The sequence below is a fragment of the Protopterus annectens genome, chromosome 7.part1 (genome assembly GCF_019279795.1).
Source record: "Protopterus annectens isolate FY-2018-M chromosome 7.part1, PAN1.0, whole genome shotgun sequence".
Lineage (NCBI taxonomy): Eukaryota > Metazoa > Chordata > Ceratodontiformes > Protopteridae > Protopterus > Protopterus annectens.
The window spans coordinates 402,364,287-402,388,752 of NC_056740.1; the positions used below are offsets into that span (position 1 = coordinate 402,364,287).

The 24,466-nt window shown below is 35.0% G+C and overlaps 1 protein-coding gene across 2 annotated transcripts in view; it reads left to right on the forward strand.

Moving 5' to 3' along the window:
* Positions 1-24,466, forward strand: part of LOC122807796 (ubiquitin-like modifier-activating enzyme 1) — a 2,541,412-nt gene that overhangs the window by 605,612 nt on the left and 1,911,334 nt on the right. For both annotated transcript variants that reach the window (XM_044078854.1, XM_044078853.1), the window contains exons 12-13: positions 10,054-10,134; positions 22,421-22,579. In XM_044078854.1, coding sequence (XP_043934789.1) covers positions 10,054-10,134; positions 22,421-22,579 — 240 coding nt within the window. The remainder of the gene's footprint in view (positions 1-10,053; positions 10,135-22,420; positions 22,580-24,466) is intronic.

Genomic DNA, 24,466 nt, shown 5'->3' on the forward strand with positions numbered 1-24,466 from the left:
ATGCTCATTTCTTTCAAATGTTTCTCCTGTAGCATAGCTATTTGCACTTTGTATTTTTAATATAGTTTCCTACTTTTTCTTTTTTGTATATATATATATATATATATATATATGTGACACCATTCACATGTAAAGATAATATGGAAGGTGCTGTCATTATGATAAGAATTTATTATTTCCACCTGTGAGGTGTAACAACTTAAAATAAAATCCAACTTTGGTGTTGCATGCATACCCTAATATTTGGCAGGTTAATCTTTTATATACTTGTTTCTTGTCACATTCATTTGAACCTGTGTTACATCTTACAAGGCTGTTTGCTTTATAATCCTCAAACAAAAAGGCAAACACACCCCAGAACACATCATAGAACCTATTAGCTTAATACAACACACAAAACTATGTACATCTTCAAATAATGAAGTTTGACCCTTCTAATAGGAATAATTGCCCCAGACTGACAGCTACACTGACAGGCTTGAATTGACCTATATTTAAGGATATCCATGCTAAGACACATGATACAACATGTGCTTCTATTTACACTGTGTGCTGTTTGTTTTTGTCTTACCTTTTATTCCTCTCCAAGATGTAGAAAACAGTGTGAATGCTTTCAGAAAACATTATCTACTCGCGATTGAAAGAAATAAGTGTTCTGTTTTTAGCGCCTTCCTATTAGCTAGTCTCCATAGAAACATGAGAACCAGATCTACAGTTGCCTCCACTACAAGCTTTCCTCGTTGCAGTGTGAGCATTTATTTGCTAGAGGAAATGTTATCATTACATTCATTGTTTTGTAATTGACCTGCTTCTCCTTAAAATGTGTTATTTAATCAAGCCAAGGTCATTAATGCAGTCATTCCTCTATGGAAAAGTAAGAAAAAGCATATCAGTTTTTCTTACAGCCTGCTCTTTATCCGGGCTTTCTTCTGTTTTTATGTTGCACTGCCTGCATTTCTTAAAATTGAACAAGAAGAATGAAAGAAGAAGAAAAAAAACAGGGACATCTGTTTAATTTAATATCCCTATTTCACACTCACACAAAAATAACTGAAAAGGGTTTATTTTATAGCATGCTGTTTATGTCATGTTTTATAAAATTACTGTTAAGAACATTTGTTTTACTTAACGGTTACCGCTTTCCTTCCTCCCTCTTCCCCTCTCCTTAATGTTCTTCCAAACATTAATAACATGAACATTAATGACATGAAGTAGGGAATTTGCTTTGGAGTCCTTTGCAAGTTTAACAAAGTCAAAAAGTCCAATGTTTCTAGGTTTTCTTTTTCCGTCCTATTTCACAAATGTAATTGATTCTTTGTAATCCAACATTTATTCATTAATTTCTGAGGAGTTGATTTTCTTCCTGTTGATCTCCATCTCCCAAATCCAGTCCCTGGTTCATTTCCAGTGTACACCTGGTTCTTCTAGTCAACTCCTGTGCTTTTTCAGTGTCAAGCATTTTCCTTTGGAATATTGGAAAAGGTTTCACTGGCTTAGTCTCTTTATGAGCTAAATTATCAGAAGAATAAGAAGGAGAATCCCCTTCTGCTTTTTGGCTCACTTTTTGTTGGGCAGACTTTTGTAGCTCCTCCTTAGCATGTTCTGTATGAAAAAATGACTTTGATACTCCAGGAAAAAAATATTCTGAAGACAGCTGGATACAGCAGCTTGAATCTCATACCTGCCTTTCGACATTCCTAATTACTGGAATAAATTGACTCCTATTCTACTTGGTGTACAGTGAATAATCATTTTCTACAAAACACTGCACTGTCTCCAACTTTTAGTACTTTGTCCTTCTGCTACAGTTTTGTCAGAGTTAACTCTTTTTGCTGGTAGGATTGCATCTTTACTATTAAAGGTCTTGGCTGCTTTCTCATGATCAGTTTTGGACCATACATGATGTACCCTTTCAATTAATAACCCCTGCTGTGGAATACCAATCCAGTTGCTTATTTGTCTATTCATGAAATTAATACAGTCATTTGTTTCTCTGGTAATGCAGAAAATATCAGGTTTTCCCTAAACACCTCTTCTTTAGCAGTCCCCCACTGAGCCAGCTCTAATTTTTGCAGTTTTATCAGCTCATCTGAATATCTGTTTAAAGCCTCTTTCGTTTTTTCTAGGCTTTTGTTATTTGAGTTGAAATACTCCTTCAGTTTTTCATTTATTTTAATCAGCTGTGAGCACATTTGCCTTATTTATTTCCTCTAGGTTACTGGAAGCCACGTCTTGCACCAAAGCTGGAGCTTGAACTGATTTTTACTGAACAGCTGCAGGATTCTTCCCAGCCAGAGTTTTCTTCTCACCTTTTGTGTTTAATTTTCTTTCACGTTCTCTAAATTGCTCATGTCCTTCTATTCAATGTTGCAGTATTCTTTACATATGGGTTGTATTCCGCCCAACAACCCGACATCTGGCCTGTATACAAAAGCTTAAAGCCACTGCCTGGGATATTGCACAAAATCGCAGATAATGTCAGCCATAAAAGGGATGTCTGCACATACAATCTTCAGAACTTTTTCACCGCCATTCGCAAAGGTTGACTCATATGTTTGGTCTGCTGTTAGATATTGCTGGTTTCGCAGTTCAACTTCAGATAATTACCTGTAGGGGATTTCATTTGTTGCTACTGCCTCTTGTTGTTAATGTCATCCAGGAAGAGCAAGTGTAGGTGTAGAAGACAAATTCCACATAAGGACAGTCAAGAGCTTTGTTTGTTTTGTTTTGGACATACTCACTCAGGACAAGGGATCCTTGGTTCACCCACGTCTATCTACTCTGAAAATGACCTTGTGGGTGATCAACTTTTGATCTTTTTCCAGCACCTGTTTTCTAAGGACGTGCTTTGGGTTTTGCAGGAGGCCGGGAAACCCAATATTAGAAAATCTTACATTTCCAAGTGCAGAAGATTTTCTGTCTGGTGCCAAAAAAGAAAAGAGGATCCTCTCTCTGTGGATATTCCTCTAGTGCTTTCTTACCTTTGTGAATTGCTAACAGTGGTCTTTCCTATTCCTCAAAGTCCACTGTTCTGCCTTGTCTGCTTGCTTGCTTTTAACTCCCCCCTTAGCTTCCAGGCTAGAGGTTAAGCTTTTTCTTAAAGGCGTCCTACATATAAAACCTCCCAGGAAACCAGTTTCTTCTCCTTGGGATCTTAACTGTTTGTTAGAGAAGCTTACTCAGGCCCCTTTTGAACCAGCAGCCTCTGGTCCTCTAAAGTTTTGCACATGGAAAACAGTACTCCTAGTAGCCTTAACCTCTGCTAGGAGGGTCTCTGAAATTCAGGCATTGATGCCTCCCTTTGGTTTTCTACAAGGACAGGGTATCTGTAATAACTAATCCATTCATCTTGCCTAAAATGGTAAATGAGCTGTCTCTTAATCAAGTCCATCCAGTTGCCTACTTTCATCCCTTCATCTCAATCCCCCAGTGAGAGGATTCTGCATTCCCTTAGATGTACATCAACGACTCAGATTTTACCTTGACAAAACTAAGTCTATTAAGAAGTCTGATCAACTTTTTGTGTCATTTCATCCCAGGGCTCTGGGTTTACCTGTTTCCAAACAAAACTGTCTCTTCATGTATCTCTAAGGCTATTGTGTTTTGTTATGATGTTCATGGGAAATATTTGTCATCTTCTGTTAAGGCCCATTCCACCAAATCTGCTGCCTCCTCAGGGGGTTTCTTCAAAGGCCTAGATGCTCACTCCATTTTGGATGCTGCCATCTGGTAATCTGTTCATACATTTTACAAAGCATTACGAGTTGGGCAATATCTCCAGATGCAGGACAGGATTTGCAAGGGCAATTCTGCATGGATTTGTGGAAAATGTTTCTTAGTTTTCCTCTGCTCCATCCTCCTCTCTAGGTTTCCCTTTCAGCTTTTGCACTCTCCCATATGTAAAGAATACTGCAACATTGGATAGAAGGACGTAGAATAGTTGTGTAAAATCTTATCATAACCATAGATGTCCTCTTCTGTGTTGCAGTATTCTGTCCCACCTGCCTTCCCCCTACAACTTGTTCTTTCCTAGGATGACTACCCTTTAGGCATCCTTTGGATTGCCTTTCCTCATGGGACTAACTTATTCTGAATATTGTATGTGCAGACATCCCTTTTATGGCTGCTGTCCCATGTACAGGCAGTGACTTTCTTTTCTATACAGGCCGGACATTGGGTCATTTGGTGGAATACAATGCATATCTAAAGAATAGTGCAACATAGAAGAGAAGGACATTTATGTTTACAGTAAGATTTTATACAACTATTCTCTTTGGTGGCATCCAGGCAGTAAACTTAGTAACCAGTAACTGAAATTAACCCCAAAAGAAAAATTCATCGCTTCGCTTTCCTGAACTTCTATTTTTACACTGGGAGAGCTGAAATTAAGCTGTTACCAGCAAAACAGGCAGTTTATTCTTCAAGGGCAGTAGACACTGCATTTGTAGATGAAACACTTAAATTCAAAGTTGTTTGCCTAGCAGCAACCTCTGCATTAGTAATAGTTATCTTTAATATGGAATTATTCAGATGACTTTTACTTCTGCAGACATACCTCTGGACCTCTTAGCACAAGAAGTCTAGACAAAACCAAAATTGCTGGCAGAACAGAGGGCCAACAATGGGGACAAATTTTAAATATTGCTGTTATGAACTTAGAATAAAAGGTTTTATGTTAGCATGCCTTCCCTGAAGGATATGAAGTCTGAAATGCAAATGATTGTCATTATTTAGTGACTTCAGTCCTCAGAAAACCACAGATTTTATGAGGAATAGTCTAAAAATATGAGATAAAAGTCTGGACAGTTGAGGGGTATGTCTGCAGAGATTGTGTATATATTATCAGGTGGTTGATATTTCTTATGGTCTTATAAATACTGTTCTAGTTAAAATATGGTGGACATGTCTGGATCTTATGGTGTGATGCTAATGATCTTTATACAGTTTTATGTAGTTTATGCAAAGCTACCAGTAAATTGCAAGTCATTTATTTCTTCATAATAGTAATGGGTGTACACCATCAACAAAATGGTGGGGTAGGGGTTCTCTGTAGATGAAAGTGCCTTATGCTCTATCATCTGGTTATTTTTAAACAGTCACACTGGCTTTGCTGGACTAGTGTGTGTGTGTAAGAATTAAGCTGGAATACTATGTGTTTAAAATGAATTTGAAATATATGACTTTGGTCATTAATATTGTTATTAATTTTTGACACCACATCTTAGAAGGATATAGTCAACAGCATAACTATAATTGTTGGGTTAGGGGGATGTCTATAGATATAAATGTGCACGTAATGCACCTGTGGCCAGGTGCATTTGCAATAAATGCGAGTTTCAAGGGAGGAGAAGTTTACTGTTGCTCATGCTAAGTCTGTTTTCAGCATGAGGCTGTTTTGTTTTATTTTCTTTAGCAAAAAGCCATCAGTGTTTCTGCTGTAATATTTGAAATAAAGTTTTTTAATTAAATCTCTGTAAACATTATAAAAGTAAAGAAGAAAATGCTGTGCACATTGACAGGTTTGAGCAACATTTATGGTAACTGGGGAGAGATAGCCAAGTAATGTGGCAATGGAATGGTTGTGGGGAGCTGGTCCATTAGCCTGCTTGGGGCCCCATTTCACCATGATCTGGCTGTGCTCATTGGATATCAAATTGGATCACAAATGGAACCCAAGAACTTGGGGCTAGCAGATCTACATCCTCCAAAAGACTTGTCACTACTGGGTTACTCCTTGTTGGCTTTTACTTCTCAGATTTCAGAGCAAGTGTTAAGAGTTTATGGCTGACCAAATTTGCAGATGAATGTAAACTTGGTTCCATCATAAACTCCCTAGAAAAGCACCAAGATCATATGTCTTTGTGGTCAAAATGTTCTAATTCATGATCCTGCCATGGTGGTATGTGGCCACCAGTTAACAACCAGAATAGACATTATAAATGGCTGTAAGTGCAGTCAACAAACTGAAGAAGGCATTATATTGAAAAAAGCCAGAAGTATTTGTCATTCTCACACATCATCCAGAGAAGTGGCCAAGTGAACTGCAAAGGGATAAAGGTGACCATTCACTTCAGCAACAACAAAAAAAGGCATGAGTGTTCTCTGCATTACTATTAGACTTCCTGCAGATGACCAGGACATTGGACGTAACTTTACAACCTCCTCCAATGTCCATCTGTGTGTATTCTAACTGTACTGCAGTGGTGATCTTTATGATTGATGCATGTGCTCTCTCTGCCCCCAGCTACATGTATGCATAACAAGTTGTCTGGCATGCACCCACAACATGAATATTGCTTGGAAGGAGCAGTGGTAGGGGGCATCAGAGGGTATCATTGTTCTCTGGTGTAGAGTTTTGAGATCTTTATGAATTGGTATAGGGGTAGCTTAGCTATGTTCTTTTCAGACTTGTGCCATGTGGGAGTGGGGAGTGCTGGCCAGAACCCATTCACCTTAGGCTATTATATTTAGTGGCAGAATGTGGTCTATCCTGTATGTGAAGAAGAGGAAGTTTACCCCCCACTCAGAAACATTTCAGTCAAACACAATTCAGCAAAACACAGATGGTGAACCATATTTCAGCAAAGTTGGTTTTGAACTTCTGTACAGATTCCTGTGTACCTCCCCAAGGCTTTTGCCCGAGCACTCAGTGATTCCTGCCCTTCCTGCTCAACAGCAGAGATGACAACCAGCAGACAGCATCCACAAGGCTTCTGTACAATAAAGAAATCTCCCCTGAATGTGCTCCTGAGCATACTCTCTTTGTGTTTAGTGCTTCTCTCTTCTTTTATATCACTGCATTGCAAGAATTACTACTAATTCAGCCCTATGGAATTAGTGAGTGCTCTGTTTATCTTTGTGCTCCAGGGCACACACCAGCTCTTGAAGATATCTAACCCTGAGGCTGGAATGGGATATTGGATGTACTGTAAGTTGAGCGAGAGAATTGTTTACCAAATGTGGCAATACTGCGATGTTTCACATTTAAGTTTAACCCTTTTTCCATACACCACGTATGTATGAGGGTTAGTGCCTGCAGTAATAATCTGTCATGAGGGGATTTGACAATAACCCACAATTTGCAGTTATCTGCAGACTTAGGTAACCAAAGTACTGATTCCTGGTTTGGAGATCAGAAAAGTAGATGCTAAAAAAGAGAGGTCCCAGTACTGAGCCCTGGGGCACACCACTAGTTACCTTCATACTTTCTGAGGTGGTGCCTGCCGCCTTAACTATGAAGGTTTTATATTTCAACCAGTTAGACATCCACCCCACTACATATATGCACTTAGCTTATTTATGATGCTGGCATGAGGTATAGTGCCAAATGCATTGGCCAGATCCACATAAGTTGTGTGGACAGAATGACTGCTGCTTACAGCTTGTGTGATCTTCTTGAAGAAGTCAACTAAATTGAATAGGCAGAATCTCCCTTTGACAAAGCCTAACTGATGCGGATGTGGATCTAGCCTGATATCAGGTTTTTGATATCTGGTTTTATGAGGTCAGATTGGATATGGAAACAGCATGCCAAAAAGGATAATGGGATACAAGTACCTGGCTGTTCTATATACTTTGTACATATGTAAAGATGTAAAAAAGATGTACTATATGTACATTTTTCCTTTGCACGGCTATAATCATTTTTATCTCTCATCCTGTATGTATCTACTGTCTTTACTGTATACTTTCTCTATGTACCACTTGTGGAGCTTTTCTTCCTGGGCCTCTGCTGAAAAAGAACAGCTTGACCAGTCAGACTTTCCTGGTAAAATAAATACATACATGCATGTATAAATATATAAATAAAAGTGCACACAGTCAAATGACCACTGTCGGGTAGATGCCAGGAATTTATTGAGGCATGAACTGTTAAACTGGTTTTGAAGTAAAAGACCTCTTCCTCTGTATTAAAAAGTAAAACATTTTTGGCTTCTAATCTGCAGTGGTCCATTGATTCTGTGTGCTCAAGTGATGAAACTTTGATTTGGTTCAGATATGATCTGATCCATTGCTTTGAAATCCAACTAATCAGCTAAGGGGTCTGTAGTTTCCTAGGTTAGTGCAGTTCACCATATTTCAGGGACAAATCCTACAGCTAAGCGCAGGTTAAACAATTTAAGGAGGAGATCCACGGGGGCATGTTTGGTGCTATTTATTAGGTATCCAGGTAAATTATCAGGCCACATAGAAGTAGTATTTTTGATTTTTAGAAATTGCCTTCAGAACGCGTTCATTTACAATATTAGAAGATGTAAGGAGTTCTGGAATTTTTGATATTAATACTTTTTTTCAGGAATACGGTTTGCACTGTTTTTGTGCTAGTATATTTACTGTGTCTACTCAATATGAGTGGGTGATGGCATTTGGATACGTTCACGACACTGCTGGATGTTATTTGTTAGTTTCCTAACATAACTAAAGAAGGACTTATAAATCTTTTGCTTCAGAATCTAATTTAAGGTCATGATTTGTCTTACTAACCCTGATAAGTTCCTTTTCATAGGTTCATAGGTGAATACTAGGCTAAGTGCCCTGAAGGGCCATTTTAAGCCTAGCCAGTGTCCCATTATGAGAATCAAACCCTGTACCTTGTGTTTATGAGGCAAAGACCTTAACCATTATGCCAAACCCACCCCCAATGGCTACATTGTTATGTTATGTTCTGATATTCTTGACACAGTTTTTAATATGAGGAATTTTAGCTATGTTGTATGTTTCAGTAATTCTTTTTTTACTCATGTTATAGAATTTATTCAAGCTGGTGGACCACTTGGCAGGGCTGGCCATTACTAGGCATTTATCTATGTGGGAATAAAACTCCTTTGTATAAATTGCAGATATGTTATTGTCCATTCTGGTGATGACACAAGTGATTTTGGATAGCTTACCATAGAATCTGAGGATTTTTGTCCATTTGAAAGCCTTGCATTCAGAATTATTGAATGTAGGAGTTCAGAGATTTTTGAAAGAAGAGGTTACAAGTTTATGATCGGACTTAAGGTATGGAGAAATTAGAGGATGATACATGAAGTGGCTATATTGGTTAGGATCAGGTTAAGAATATTATGTCCTTTTAGTTGGTTTGTTAACAATCTATCAAAAGAAATTTTATTTATCAAGTCTAAGAAACTGGGCATACCTAGATGTGGAGGCACAGGAGCAGCAGTTTATTGAGAGGATAGCTGAAATCTTCCAAAATGATAGCACTTTTAGTAATAGCTAGTTTCTAGAGGAATGTTATGTGGTCATTAGGGGACATGGAGAGTGCTCAATAGCAAGTTATAATTTGACAGTTACTCTTATCCATAGTAAATTGGAGCTCAGTGGGTTCAGTCTGTGTGTCTCTGGGAATCTGTCTAATGGTGATGTGGTCCTTAACAAACATGGAAACACCACCGGGGTTTCCAACAGGCCTGAATGTATAGTATGTGCAAAACCCAGGTATGGCGGGAATGCTGTCTTTACACTTAAACCAAGACACCATAACTACAGAAATGTGGATGTGGTCAAGTTGCAGGAAAGCCTCAAGATTAGGTAATTTGTTGTTAGACTTCTGGCATTGAAGACACCTTGATGTAGTCCAGTTTAAGGTTGGAAATGGCTACATTGTTACTTGCCATATTCTGATGCTCATTAGCCAGGCTCTGCCTAAAAAGACAGCATGTCCTTTTCTGTCTGGGGGTAAATAATAGTGAAAGTAGCTCTGAATTTTAATAGGTTGAGAATAGGCAGATGTTAAACATTGTCTGTATTTGCACCCCTTATCTTTTCTTCACAGTTTTGAGGTATAATTTTATAAGGCCATCACTGATGCAGGTTGCTAACGTTCCTTTAAGCACTCCTAGTAAATAGTACAGATCAGAATATCCTGAGTAATTCATGAATGTTATTTGTGGCTGTCTTACACCCATATATTGATATGACAAAACCCTTTTGACATAAACATTTTAGATTGACTGCAAAGGAACTTATAATTATTAAATTTTTTCCTTTGCACCTTTAATACAGTTTTCTGTTATTATTATTTTTTTTGTTTGTTTGTTTTTTCAGAGAGGATGTCGTTACGATGGGCAGATTGCAGTCTTTGGTGCAGACTTCCAGAAAAAGCTGGGGAAACAGAAATATTTTCTGGTACGTAGAAGTGCTGTACCTTCATCGGATAATGCACCCCTTCCTTATCTGCTGGGCCCCCCTGTTTTTTGTAACTCTGGTCTCTCAGAAGGTGTACGCAGTAGTAGTTATTCCATCAGCTGTGTGCTACTTTTTGCTGTAGTTCTGGTTTGCTGTGTCTTTCAGATTGTGTGAGAAATAGCAAATTAAATAATTTGGTAAATAAATGTGTGTGTGTGTGTGTGTGTGTGTGTGTGTGTGTGTGTGTGTGTGTGTGTGTGTGTGTGTTTGTTTATATGTATCTCTGCCTGAATGTAGCCCTCCTATATACATTAAAAGTGAGCTGCACCCTTGAATATACATTGATATGCTTTATTTACCCATCTGAGAGAGTTGCATTTGGTTAATTAGGACAGCATTTACAGTGTCTTGTTTATGTAGCTGGTGTGGGCATTGAAAATTATGTGTAGTACAGTGAAATAATTATTTTATGAAACAGTCAGAGCCATGACTGTAACTCTGCCATTATAAGCTATACGTACTTGTAACCATATTTATACCTGGCTGGCTTGTTTTGGATTTTCTCTTCAGCTTATAGTTGCGGGGTGCCCCAGCGGAGAATGGCACTATGTGATAATTGAGCCAGCTATAGCTGTGAGCGCACGTACTGATCAGGTATACTGTGAGCGCACGTACTGATCAGGTATACTGTGAGCGCACATACTGATCAGGTATACCTAATTCAACATTTCAGCCTGCTAACCATCTAGTAGTACACAAACAAGAGCTGAGAACTTCCACTTTACATTTCTGTAACACCCATTGCATATAATTAAACATAAACATTCAACACAGCTATTTTGTCCAAACTATGTACATTTAAACTGGAAAACAGGGACAAGTCCTACTGTAAAATAAGACTGCTTCAGCAAAACATTTAATTTCTCTCTCTCAAGTGAATTTTCAGAACAAATTATATTGCAGTTAAGTGTAACATTCCAACTCAAATACATACTATCGTACTGTTTGTCAGTACCCAACATCTTATATTTTACACTCCTGTTATGCAACAACATCCAGCAGCCCTCTGCACAAACACAACTTATACAACTGCACAACAAAACATAGTTCAGCAGAACAACTGCTTTCCTACCGTTACTTTTTCTGCAATAGAAAGATGGTAAGACAGCTGATACTAAGTGTACTTTTAGCACCCTCAGGAGTACCGTTTCATACATATCTTCATAAACCATGGCTCTAAATCCTCCTGATAATACTATCTGGACATGTTCATATCAACCCAGGTCCTGTCACTACTGCGTTTAGGCATGTAACTCATCACCCCATTTCTCTTACCACTCATCCCAGTGAGTTACAAACAGGAAGCAAGTAATTTGATCATATACAGCTAAGGCTGGCACAAAACAACATAGGCATTTGCGCCTACACTGAATCCTGCTTCAGCCTTACATTGTTTGATTTATTGTTATTATTATTATTATTATAAAATCAGAATTCAAGCAGAGTTGCAGGATTAGTCATTCTTCAGTCTAGAAAGAATTTTATAATAGTTTAGTAGCAGTGCATCCAAGTTATGGCAGTGATTTGCTGATTTTGGTCATAGACTTTCTCACTTGGTTCCATAATATTTTTGTCTGTCTCTCTGCTATATTTCACATTTTCTGATATCTTATGCACTCAGATGTTATATATGTACATGCCTCTGCCATTTGACCTACATTGTGACTGAAAGACAAACCTCCTGGTTAACAAACTCAACCACATAAATGTGCATCTGTGTGTGCGCGTGTGTGAGCTTATATCTATCTATCTATCTGTGTGTGTGTGTGTGTGTGTGTGTGTGTGTGTGTGTGTGTGTGTGTGTGTGTGTGGCTATTATCTATTGTTGATTGTGCACAATGTTGATGTCTGTTTGGTTGACACCGTTTGGTCAACAGAAACAGACAGTCACTTTGTACAGAAGATTGACAATCCCCAGAAATGTTCCTTTTTCCTGGGGATTGTGTGATCTTGGAGTTAGTATATATAATTAGCAGAGGATGTGGGCTTGCCCCCTGAAAAGCAGTTATTTTTATGTCATTTGCTGTGGTGTAATTCTCTGAACGTGGGCAGTGTTTCAATGTCTTAATGGTGACATTACAGATGTCAACACCCATATATAAAATGGGCTGTAGGTAACTCGGTGAAATGCTTGACCAATGCCTACATATTAATTACCAAAAAGCAAGTATACCAGGAAAAAAAGGTTTGTAAAAGGAAAACATTCCCCATTTCCAGTGGCAACAGAAAAAAAAAACACAGTCACATTCAGACCAAATCTGTCTGAACAGAGGACTTCTAAGATGGCTGCACATTGATCAACAGGGTGATTAGAGCTTTCCCAGCGTGAAAACAGAAACTTTTGAAAGCTGTCAGCTAAACTCATTTATCTGAGTAAAATTCAAGTTATTGGTTAGCCACTACACTTTCTGGTTATCATTAACAAAGAAATCTGTAAAAAGTAAGAGAAAATTAACTATAAAAGGAGAAGAAAACCTCTGTTAAAGACGAGACTCACAGCTGTAAAGCAAAAAGCACTTCAAGTTTCAGCCTTAGTACAGAAGATGGGTTCCAGTAATTTAGAGAAAAAATAAATCAAATGCCTTCAGATGTGTTTAAAATAAGTGAGACACTGGAGAAGTACATACAGCCAAATGGCAAAGGGCTGGAAATAATAGAAGATAGTTTAAGCAGCTATTCAGATGAGATGAAAAAACTGCAGAAACCAGAGGATGAAATGAAGGAAAGACCAGCTGAACGTGAAGGCTCTCAAAAAGAGCTATTTAAAAAAAATTGACAGAGTAAACAGAGTAAAGCTGAGATTTTCTGCTGTACCAAAGAAACTGAAAGGAACAGATTGCATTCATTTTATGAAAGCACAAGTAAGCAACTGGACTGATGTTCTACAGTAGGATTTAATGAAAGGGTACATAATGTGTGTGCTCAAAATATGGTCATGAGAAAGAACCCAAGACCTGAAGTAATAAAGATGGAGTTGTATGAGCAGAAGGAACTGCTCCTGACAAAATTGTGGCAGAGGGTCGATATTTATCAACTGAGGACACCAGAGAGTTCATGGAAAATGATTATTCGCTGTACACCAGGCAGAAGAGAAGAGAATTTATCCCTGCAATCAAAGTGTGTCGAGAGGCAGGGTGAGACTCAAGTTGCTATATCCAGCTGTCTTCAGAATATTTTTAAAAGGAATTAAGACATTCCTGGATGCAGAACAGGCAAAGGAGGAAATAAAAAAAATTGTGGTAAAAAGTGAGCCAGCAAATTGAGAGGGATTCTGTTTCTCATTCCTTTGACAATGGCATAGCCCATAAACAGAACTTTCCAGTTTCCAAAGGAAAATGATTGAGAGAAAAAAAAGCCCAGGAATTGATGAGAAAAATAAAGAATACCTTGGACTTAAACCAGAAACTGGTGTTGAGTGATCAAAATGATGAAGAGGAGGACTAGCGAGGAAATAAACAGGCGGACTGCAAGGAGACAATTTCATAGGGTGCGGTTTGGACATGAATACTGTGCTGTTGCAAGAAGGGGAGGGAAGAAGGGAAAAAAACAGACTGTAGTGCAAGTCACCAATTTGTCATTAATGTTTATAAGTATAATGAGGGAAATGAAAGTGTAATCAAAAAAGTTCCATTTCTCGGTGGCCAAGGATGAACACAGGATAGCAGCAGATTTCTTCAGCTCCTCCAATTTCATTACATTGACAGGAATTAATTACTTAAAAAATTAATTCTTGAAGTAATTTTCTTTCTAAATATGTTTGTTTTATATAGTTCTTGAACTATATCTAAAAAAGAAAGGAAATCTTAATAATATTCCTGTCAGAAATTACTTTGGAAATTTTCCTGTCAGTTTATCAGTCTGAAATGAGTTCCAGTAAGACAAATTCTCAAGACTACAGCATCAAGAAAGAAATTCAGTCTCTGATAATTATAGTCCAGCAACTTACTGCTAAGATAGATAAAATGGATACTAAAATAGACACTTTCATAGAAAAAACTACAAAACAAATAGACTTGTTACATATGGACCTGCAACAACAGAAGATCCAGATGACAGGCATAGAAGAAGCTGTGAATGACATGGAAAATAGAATACAAGAAGAGGAAATCAACATTGAGTTTCTGCTGAAACAAAATACACATTTACAAACAAAGCTGCATGACCTGGAAAATAGATCTAGGTGCAATAACATTAGGATTTTTGGACTGCCAGAAAATATTGAAGGTAACAATATTACTTCTTTTTTAACAACATGGCTCCCTAAAACTTTAGATTTACCAGAAGCATTCTCTTTTGGTATCGAAAGAGCACATAGATCTATAGCTAATACTAACTCTAACAAAAACTATCCTAGATCAGTTATAGTTAGATTTCTATCATCTTTTGATAAAGAGATGGTTCTTAAATCTGCTTGGGCTAAAGCTCCTGTTAAGATTAATGAAACAACTGTGCGTTTTGACAATGACTATTCTTCCATGGTATTAGCTAAAAGAAAAGTTTTTCTGCCACTAATAAGGGAGCTTAAAAGCACAGTTTAAAACATACCTTCTGTTTCCTGCCAAGCTTAAAATCTTCCTTCCTGATGGTCCTAAAATTTTCGATGACTTAGACTCTGCTTTACTGTTTATCAAAAAAATAAGATTTTGGAAAAATAGAAGAAATGGAATGGGCTAGTCCTTCGTTAAAGAGACTGGCAACTGAAACTTCATGGAAGACTTCAGAGAAGAAGAAGAGACTAAAAAACAAATGATTTGTACTATGTTTTTTCTCTCTCTCATCATTTTATTTTAATATTAATCTTTTTAAAAATAGTTCCTGCATTTCCAAGCAGCAACAAATATTTTGTAAAGATTTAATCAAAGTTATTCTCTGTGTGCAAAGAAATGTTTTGTTTCATAACTAGTCAAAATATCTGGAGATTTAATGGCAAGCTGTGATTTAACTTGTTTCTCTTTCTGAAGAGGAAAATAAGGTCAGTAATTTGATACATTTTTTTTTCCTTTAAAAGTTTATATGTTCTTCAAATGCTATTCCTAATTATACTTTCTTGATTACACTGCTTATGCTTGTTTGTAAATAATCTGTCATGCTTTAACCAATAATAATTAGAACTAAATAATAGTAAATAATATGTTTTATTTTTAACTCTATTAATATAAACAGTAAGTAACATTCTATTGTATATACTTCTTATAGCTTTCTCTTACATTTTTTTATTTCTGCCTTACACCCTTTTACTTTCTACTCTCTTTTCTTTTCTTTATTAATATATAGAAATGCTTTTGATCATATAGACACAGTAAATAATAAGATTTGCATAGGAGTTGAGTTGGGACAAAAATGTTGAGTTTTGTTACTTATTAATAATTTTGGGCTTGATTTCACTTACATAGAGTCTGTAATAACCTGTAGAATGCATTGTGAAGGTTTTGTCATGTTTAGATGCATTTACACTGCTAAATGAATGTTTGTCACTAGTTTTTAATAAGTTTCCCGCCAAAATGTTGAGAGACAATTTGGGATGTGGGCTGTCTCATGCACAGTGTCCATGAGCTACTTCAAAAGCTTCAACTCTCAGAATTCTCACAGAGAAGCTGAAAGCAGCTAGTCTCACCTTTGACCTAGATGTCACACTGACACATCGCAGATACAGGAATGACACTAACTAATTATACTTTCTTGATTACACTGCTTATGCTTGTTTGTAAATAATCTGTCATGCTTTAACTAATAATAATTAAAACTAAATAATAGTAAATAATATGTTTTATTTTTAACTCTATTAATATAAACAGTAAGTAATATTCTATTGTATATACTTATTATAGCTTTCTCTTACATTTTTTTTTATTTCTGCCTTACACCCTTTTACTTTCTACTCTCTTTTTCTTTTCTTTATTAATATATATAAATACTTTTGATCATATAGACACAGTAAATAATAAGATTAGGATAGGAGTTGAGTTGGGACAAAAATGTTGAGTTTTGTTACTTATTAATAATTTTGGGCTTGATTTCACTTACATAGAGTCTGTAATAACCTGTAGAATGCATTGTGAAGGTTTTGTCATGTTTAGATGCATTTACACTGCTAAATGAATGTTTGTCACTAGTTTTTAATAAGTTTCCCGCCAAAATGTTAAGAGAGACAATCTGGGATGTGGGCTGTCTCATGCACAGTGTCCATGAGCTACTTCAAAAGCTTCAACTCTCAGAATTCTCACAGAGAAGCTGAAAGCAGCTGGTCTCACCTTTGACCTAGATATCACACTGACACAGCACAGATACAGGAATAGCAGATTAATAATATGTGTTAAAAACCTATGTCCCAAACATATACATTACTATAACTCATTTAATTCATCTGATTGACAAGCATAAATAATTTTATAACTCTATACTGGAAGAAATTGTCATGTGATATATTTTAAAGCAGTAGTATAGCATGTTTGTAAAATTTGGTTACTAAAATGTGTTTGCTGTGCATTATTTTGTATAAAGCAGACAGATTTATTGAAGGGACAGCAATGTAAGATAGTGCTCAGTAAAGATACAACTCAGTGAGATCAGATATATATATATATATATATATATATGTATGTGTGTGTGTGTGTGTGTGTGTATGTGTGTGTGTATGTGTGTGTGTGTATGTGCGTGTGTGTGTGTGTATGTGTGTGTGTGTATACATGTGTATATATATATATATATATATATATATATATATATATATATATATGTATATGTGTGTGTATGTATGTATATATATATATGTGTGTGTGTGTGTATGTGTGTGTATGTAGATATGTATATAAATGTTTCTGAGAATCTGCTTAACTATGAAGTATGATTTATAACAATTTCTATGAATACAATATTTTATTCTATTGGCAATAATGAGTTTGAGTAAATGCTCATATACAAGCAATTCAAGTTTTTTTTGGAAGCTTTTAACTGTATTTACATGACAGAAAATAGATGCATCCTAATATATGTAATGTCTGAATCATATTAGCCAAAGTTTTTGATTTAAATGAATGTTAGAACTTATTTTTCTCTCCTCTTGATTTCTAACATCAAGATTATTTGAATGCTATTTGCATACAAGTGTTTTATATTACATGGATGTATATAGTAGTATGAACAGTTTTTAAAAAAAAAAAAAAAAAAAAAAGGTTTATTTTAGTTTATATGACACTGTTTTACCAAATGTGTAGTCTTGTCTTGCTAGATAATTGAATTGAAAACTGTTAACTTCAGTTAAATATAACTAGTATTAAATTGATATGGTGGTAGCTGACGTACTGCTGCTTAGGGTAGGGGGTTAACTTGAGTGGTAAATACTACTCTAAGTTGGAGTTTACAACTCCAGGCTTGATGCAAGGTTTAATCCTTACATTATTTTCACTTGTTCATTGTTATTTGTATATAGTTTTGACATCCACAATATATTTTGTACATTCATTGTCACTACAAACAAAATTGAATCCTATACGAAATCCCATAAGAGATTCAATAAATACAGCTATGTTTAAAGGTACACCTAAAGGAGGAGATGTAACATTACTTATCTTGTTATTTGTAATTTTGATCATAAGATTCTTAAGTTTTAAAAATGCCAAATGACATCTTTAAAAGGAATTTCTTTAAACATTAATGGATTGAATAATCCATGTAAAAGGGCAAGCCTAATAAGATACATTAATTTACATAAGGCCAACTTAGTCTTCCTACAAGAAACCCATCTCTTGAAAAAAGATATTGATAAACTAGCCACAAACAAATATACAGTATTGGTTAGTTCAGAGCACACTCAGAAAAAAAAGGAGTGGCTATTTTATGGAATAAATGTATGCCCATTCCTAAAACCATTAAGTCTTATCAGGATGACAAAGGAATGTTTTGTATGGTTACAATACAAATTAATGGGAAGACTTACACTTTAATTAATGTATATTGGATACCTGGAATTGGTATTAATACAGTGAAACATCATCTTGATAAGATCATATCATTCTCTATAGGAGATATTATTTTAGCTGGTGACTTTAATTGTATATTACATGAAAGTGATACTACCACTATAGGAAAGAGAAGAATTACATCTAATGCAAAACATTTAAAGGATTTTGCTAATTCTTATCATTTGAATGATATTAATAATCAGATAGATTCAAAATCATTACCATACACCTTTTTTCTAACAGATACAAAACTTATTCAAAAATAGATAGGGTCTTTATTTCTAACCAGATGGTAACAGATTTAATTAATTCCAAAATCATTTCATGTCCTATATCTGATCATAATTCAATTGTTTTGAATTCATGATAAAAATACTCATAATGTTCAGATCAAAAGGATACCAGCATACTTAACTCAACTAAAAGATTATAAAGAATATATACTTTCAGAAGTAAAACATTTTTTAGACATAAATAACACTCCTGAAGTCTCCATTGTTTATGTTTGGGATGCCTTAAAATCATATCTATATGGACAAAGTATCAGATGGTATAATAATAAAAGGAAATCTTGGGATAAGGAATTGTTAGATATTCAAAGTAAACTAGACTCTTATAAACATAATAATAAAGAAAATATTATGGACAAGAAAGTTATTGAAGAAATAAACAAACTAAATGAGAAATACAAAGAAACCTTAACTCATAAAGTTAAAATAACTTTAGAGAAATACAAGTTTTTGTCTTATTCAATAAGCCCCAAATACTTACATAGACTTAAAAATAAAACAAAAAGGTAGAATAAACAAAACCATATCAAAGAAATCTTTTCTCTAAGGAAAAAGAAGAATGTTTCTAGTATACCAGAAATACTAGATGAATTTAGAAATCACTTTCACAAAATTAACCATAATAATATTAACATGGAACTTAAAGATAAAATAAAGGAGTTTATAACCATAAATATGAATAAAAAGCTTAATAAACAACAGATTAAACTATTGGACAAGAGTATTTCATATACAGAAGTTATTACACAAATAAATAAGCTTAAATCAAACAAAGCACCGGGTAATGATGGTATTATACCAGAGATATATAAAATCCTTTCTAAAAATACATATTCATTAATACATAAGGTTTTTATTTTGGCCCAAACTGAGTTAATAACCCCCCCATCTTGGCAATGTACATTTATTTCGCCAATTTTAAAACCTAATAAAGATCCAACTAGATGTTCTTCATATCGGCCCATCTCATTACTTAATGTTGATTATAAAATGTTTATGAATATCTTTGCTGATAGATTGAAGACAATCATTCCCGGCATTATAGATATAGATCAGACAGGCTTCATTGTAAATAGAAATACTTTTGATAATATAAAAAGAACTTTAACATTAATAGATTTTGCAAATAGGAAAAAGAAAGATTTAACACTTATTAGTCTTGATATAAGTTCAGCATTTGATTCAGTAAGCTGGGACTATCTGTTTACCTTAATGAAGTGCACAAACTTCTCGGATGCATTTGTAAATCTAATTGAACATTTATACAAAGGAACGTTGGCTTATATTAAGGTAGGAACATATGTTTCACAAAGAATACCCATTCTTAAAGGTACAAAACAAGGATGTCCACTTTCTCCACTATTATTCACTTTAGTAATGGAGCCTTGGACTAATTTGATCAGAAACAGTACTGACATAGAGGGTTTTGAAATAGATGAAAATACAACATCCAAAATTCAACTTTTTGCAGATGATGTTCTAATTACATCAGCAGGATCTAATTCTTCTATACAGTCTCTATTTGATAACATGATGAATTTTAAAAGTATTTCTGGTTTAATATTCAATGAAGAAAAACTAAAATACTACCTATATATACGAAAAAATATTCTCATTAGTGATTTTACTAAATATGTACCCAATTCAGGCCAGATAACTTATTTAGGTATAATACTATCTAAAGATATTAAATCTATTATATATAATAATTATAATACCTGTTTTCTTAATATACAAAATCTTTTTAATACCTGGAATAATATGTTTTTACTATGGAGGAGAGACTTACAATTATTAAAATGATAATATTCCCCAAGATTTTATACTTAATACAATCAATAATACTTCCACCTACAAAAATAATTATCAAGAAACCGAACACACTAATGTTAAATTTCTTATGGGCACCTAATAGACCTAGGATTGCATTAAAGAAACATACTAATAGCTGGTCTCAAGGGGTATTTCTTTTCCAGACTTTAATTTATATACTATCTCTTCTATTGTAAAAGTTATTACTTTATTAATAGATCAGTCATATGTCACAAAATGGAAAGATTATTGGGAGCTAATTAGTATACACTTCATGAAAATCTCCTTAACACATAAAAATATGATTGTAAATAACTCCATGTTATGGTTACTAAAGGAATTTTGTACTTCACCTATTACACCTAAACATATGGTTTGTTACCCATTAAATATTATTATTAGTTATCATAACTTTATATTCATGCACCCTAAGTATAGGGAATGGAATTTTATTGTATTTCCTATAATGTATACTCAGGGTATGCTTTTGTCATCTACTTCTGAAGGAACTCATTTAGCTATAGATAATGATCTAAAGTACTGGTATCAGTTGATATCTGATAATAAAGTTAAAAATCTAGATTTCTTAAAACAAGAATTTGATCTAAGAGAAACTTGCTGGTTAGAGGTTCAGACCTTTAGACAACATCTCATTAATAAAATAGATTTAATGTCTATAACTGTTAAAGAATCTATTCCAACACTGATTGATTACTTGATATTAAATTTACAACATAAAGTTTCTGATAAAGGTAAACTTTCATACATACATAAAGTTATCAGACAAGAAACTTTTTACAATGTAGATTCATACTGGAATTATTTCACTTCTATTAATGGGGACCCACCAAATCAACAAGATAAACAATATATATTGGAATCTGCTTATAGAACTACGTCTTCCATTGTCTGGAGACTTTATACATGGAAATTTTACATAGATCTTTTTATACACCTTTGATGATGAATAAAATAAATAATAAAGATAATCTATGTAAGAGATGTAATGTAGAAATTAATGCTGACTGGGCTCATATGTTTTATGACTGTATAAAATTGAAAGAATACTGGAAGTCAATTAATGAATTTTTGCAGGCTCTTTTTACAGATAATTTCATTATTTCTAAATATCTTATATTATTCAACACACCTGTACCTCAAAGTGTTAAAAAGGTTAAGCTTCCCTTGTTATGGTCTATTCTAGCAGTGGCTAGGAAAATAATAACTAGAAATTGGATTTCAGATACACCTCCTTCGTTCAATGAATTTAAAAATGTTATGAATATAGTGTGCCATATGGAAATAAACACAATTAGGACTAGAACAAACAGAAAAACATCTTATTTTATTGTATGGGATAATTTACAAAAGTTGTTAAAAAAATTTTAATTTCAATAGCATGGTATTTTAGTTTAATTAATTGATCTGATTGTAGTGGATGTCTTTGTAAATACTTTAGTTGTTTTGTTGAATATTATAATAATACCTATTTTTAATTACTTGTATAAAATTGTTATGATATTTCTCTTATATGTTAAAACAATAAACCTGTTTTGAAAAAAAAAAGTTCCATTTCTCCTTAGTAATATGTGTATAAACTGAAAGTAAAAAGTTCCATTTCTCCTTAGTAATATGTGTATAAACTGAAAGTAAAAAAGTTGAATTTCTCCTTAGTAATATGTGTATAAACTGAAAGTAAAAAGTTCCATTTCTCCTTAGTAATATGTGTATAAACTGAAAGTAAAAAAGTTTAATTTCTCCTTAGTAATATGTGTATAAACTGAAAGTAAAAAAAGTTATTTTCTTTCTTTTAGTAATATAGGTATGACAAATTTCTTCATCAGCTGCTAGTTACATTGTAAAGTAGTTATGTGCAGTAAGCAGAAGTACTTTAAATGTGAGATGGAGGAAGTCTTTTTAGAGACTATTGTTATTGCCAGTGATGTTAAAGTAAGAATATTGTTTCCCCAGATATCTTATGTTATATTTCACAGTACCAGTGTGGGTATGATTGCACAGACAGTCTGACTTTGAGATGCCGATCCCAAGAGAAAGTGCAATGTCTAATTTGCTTATCTCTGTTGCTGAAGATCCTGCATCTTTTCTGTACATTTAATAATCTATGCCAAAGTCTTTATTTTATTCTCCCTGTTTCTGTTCTAGGTTGGTGCTGGGGCAATTGGATGTGAGCTACTGAAAAACTTTGCAATGATTGGCCTAGCCACAAAAGAAGATGGTGGCTGCATTACAGTAACAGACATGGATTCCATTGAACGGTCCAACCTAAACAGACAGTTCCTGTTCCGAGACAGAGATGTTTCTGTAAGTTTCATATTAAGTGTAATCCTTTTTGTGGTGTACATACCTATTGACTCAGTCCTGATGCAGTGAAATAATCACAGTCACAGCCTCTTGATGCAATATGGCTGTGGCTTTATCGTTCATGATGTTTGTGCTGTTGGGTTCTCAGTAATCCTCTGATGGTGCAATTTACTTGAGTGGGGTGCAGTGCATTTACTAGGGGATGCACAAATCTAGATGCCACTGTTTCAGCCAAACTGGAGCTGTTTGACTGAGTTTCATTCCTTGCTTATTAATGCATCCTGCTACCATTAAATATTGTTTCCTCCATTCTGTGTACTTATTTATAAAATGTCATTGTGGGCTGACACAAACTTCCATACCCACTTCCTTAACTTGTGTACACACACACACACACACACACACACACACACACACACACACACACACACACACGTACATACACAAATATGCAGCTTGGTGAGAACAGAGGAGGTGCAATGGCACATTTCTTACCTTCTTTCTTTCTATTTCAGCCATTTATTTTTCACCACATAAGCAGCCCATGCCTCTCATTGCAACAGCAGTTTATCTGAGTGCTGGTTCAGGGAACTTTTTGATGCATTTTTTCCTTGCTCTGTATACACATATCTGGCTTTGTATCGAATGCCCTTTCCTGCTCCAGAAAATCCTCACTGAAATTAACAGGATGGTAGGCTACAGAGCATACAGTACAATCCAGTCACTAATCTCTTTTAATGCTTTGCACAGGAATTCAGCTTCACACCTCCTACACCTTCTGCACTTAACAGCCCCCTCACCCTCCTTTCAGTATCTCAGGGGGTCCATACATCCCAGTGTTTTACCTTAAAAAAATCACCTTAAAGGAAACTGAACATTCCCTTGGTTGTCTTTTCCACTATGGAAGTCATGATAGTGATGGGATCTACCTCTGGTTTATTCAAATTTTTAAGGATTTCCCATCTCAGCCAATTCCGTACCTGTTTTACCTATTACCAACTACCTAGTCCTTCACAAGAGAGTAGAAATTAGCCATGATTATGTCTATCTCCAAAACAAATTTCTTCTTCTAATCCCTGTTATCATCAGTCATTCAGCTTACTCCCATACTTGGGAAATGCTTGAGGAAGCCGTCTGTAATAAACTAACAAAATGCATACATAATATATTTTTCTTTGCTTCCAACATGGATTCACTGAAGAGCACAGTAGTCTGGCATCCTTACAGACGCTCACAGATGCTATGCTCATCTCTGCTAATCCAGGTCATCGCACTGATGCCCTCTCTGTTGGCCTCTTAAAAAGATTTGTCTCTGTCATTCATTCCCTGTTCCTAAAGGTTATCTCCTCTTCTGTTTCTGATGACTTTATACTTACTTGGTTATGTAGTTACCTTTGTAACACCTGTTATCAGGGAAAAGTGGTCACTCGCCCTTCTTCCACACATAGTTTCTTCACAAGTACCTCAAGTCTCCATCTCCAGCCACATTCTATTTACTCTTCTCTTATAAATAATGTCCCTGCACAGTCGCTGACTCAAAAGATCCACGTTTCCAGTCTGTTACTTCCTTTGATACTAAACAAATTCCTTCAAAGATCTGCACCTCATCTACTACCTTTGCTGTCTTGTTGACAGTGGGGTCTTCTTTTCTCAGACCTCTAAATTCAGTCAAGACTTTAAAACATGCATTCTCTATACTTGATGCAAACCTTTGGGATGATATCTCATGAGACATTCACTCTTGCTCTTCTGGGTATCTGTTCACAAAAATAAATAAATAATGGCCGACCATTTTAAGAAAACCAAATGTTAATTTTTGTGCAAGTTACTTGGCATATCTGCATTTATCTACTATAGCAAGACATCTGCTGTTGACTTGTTGGAACA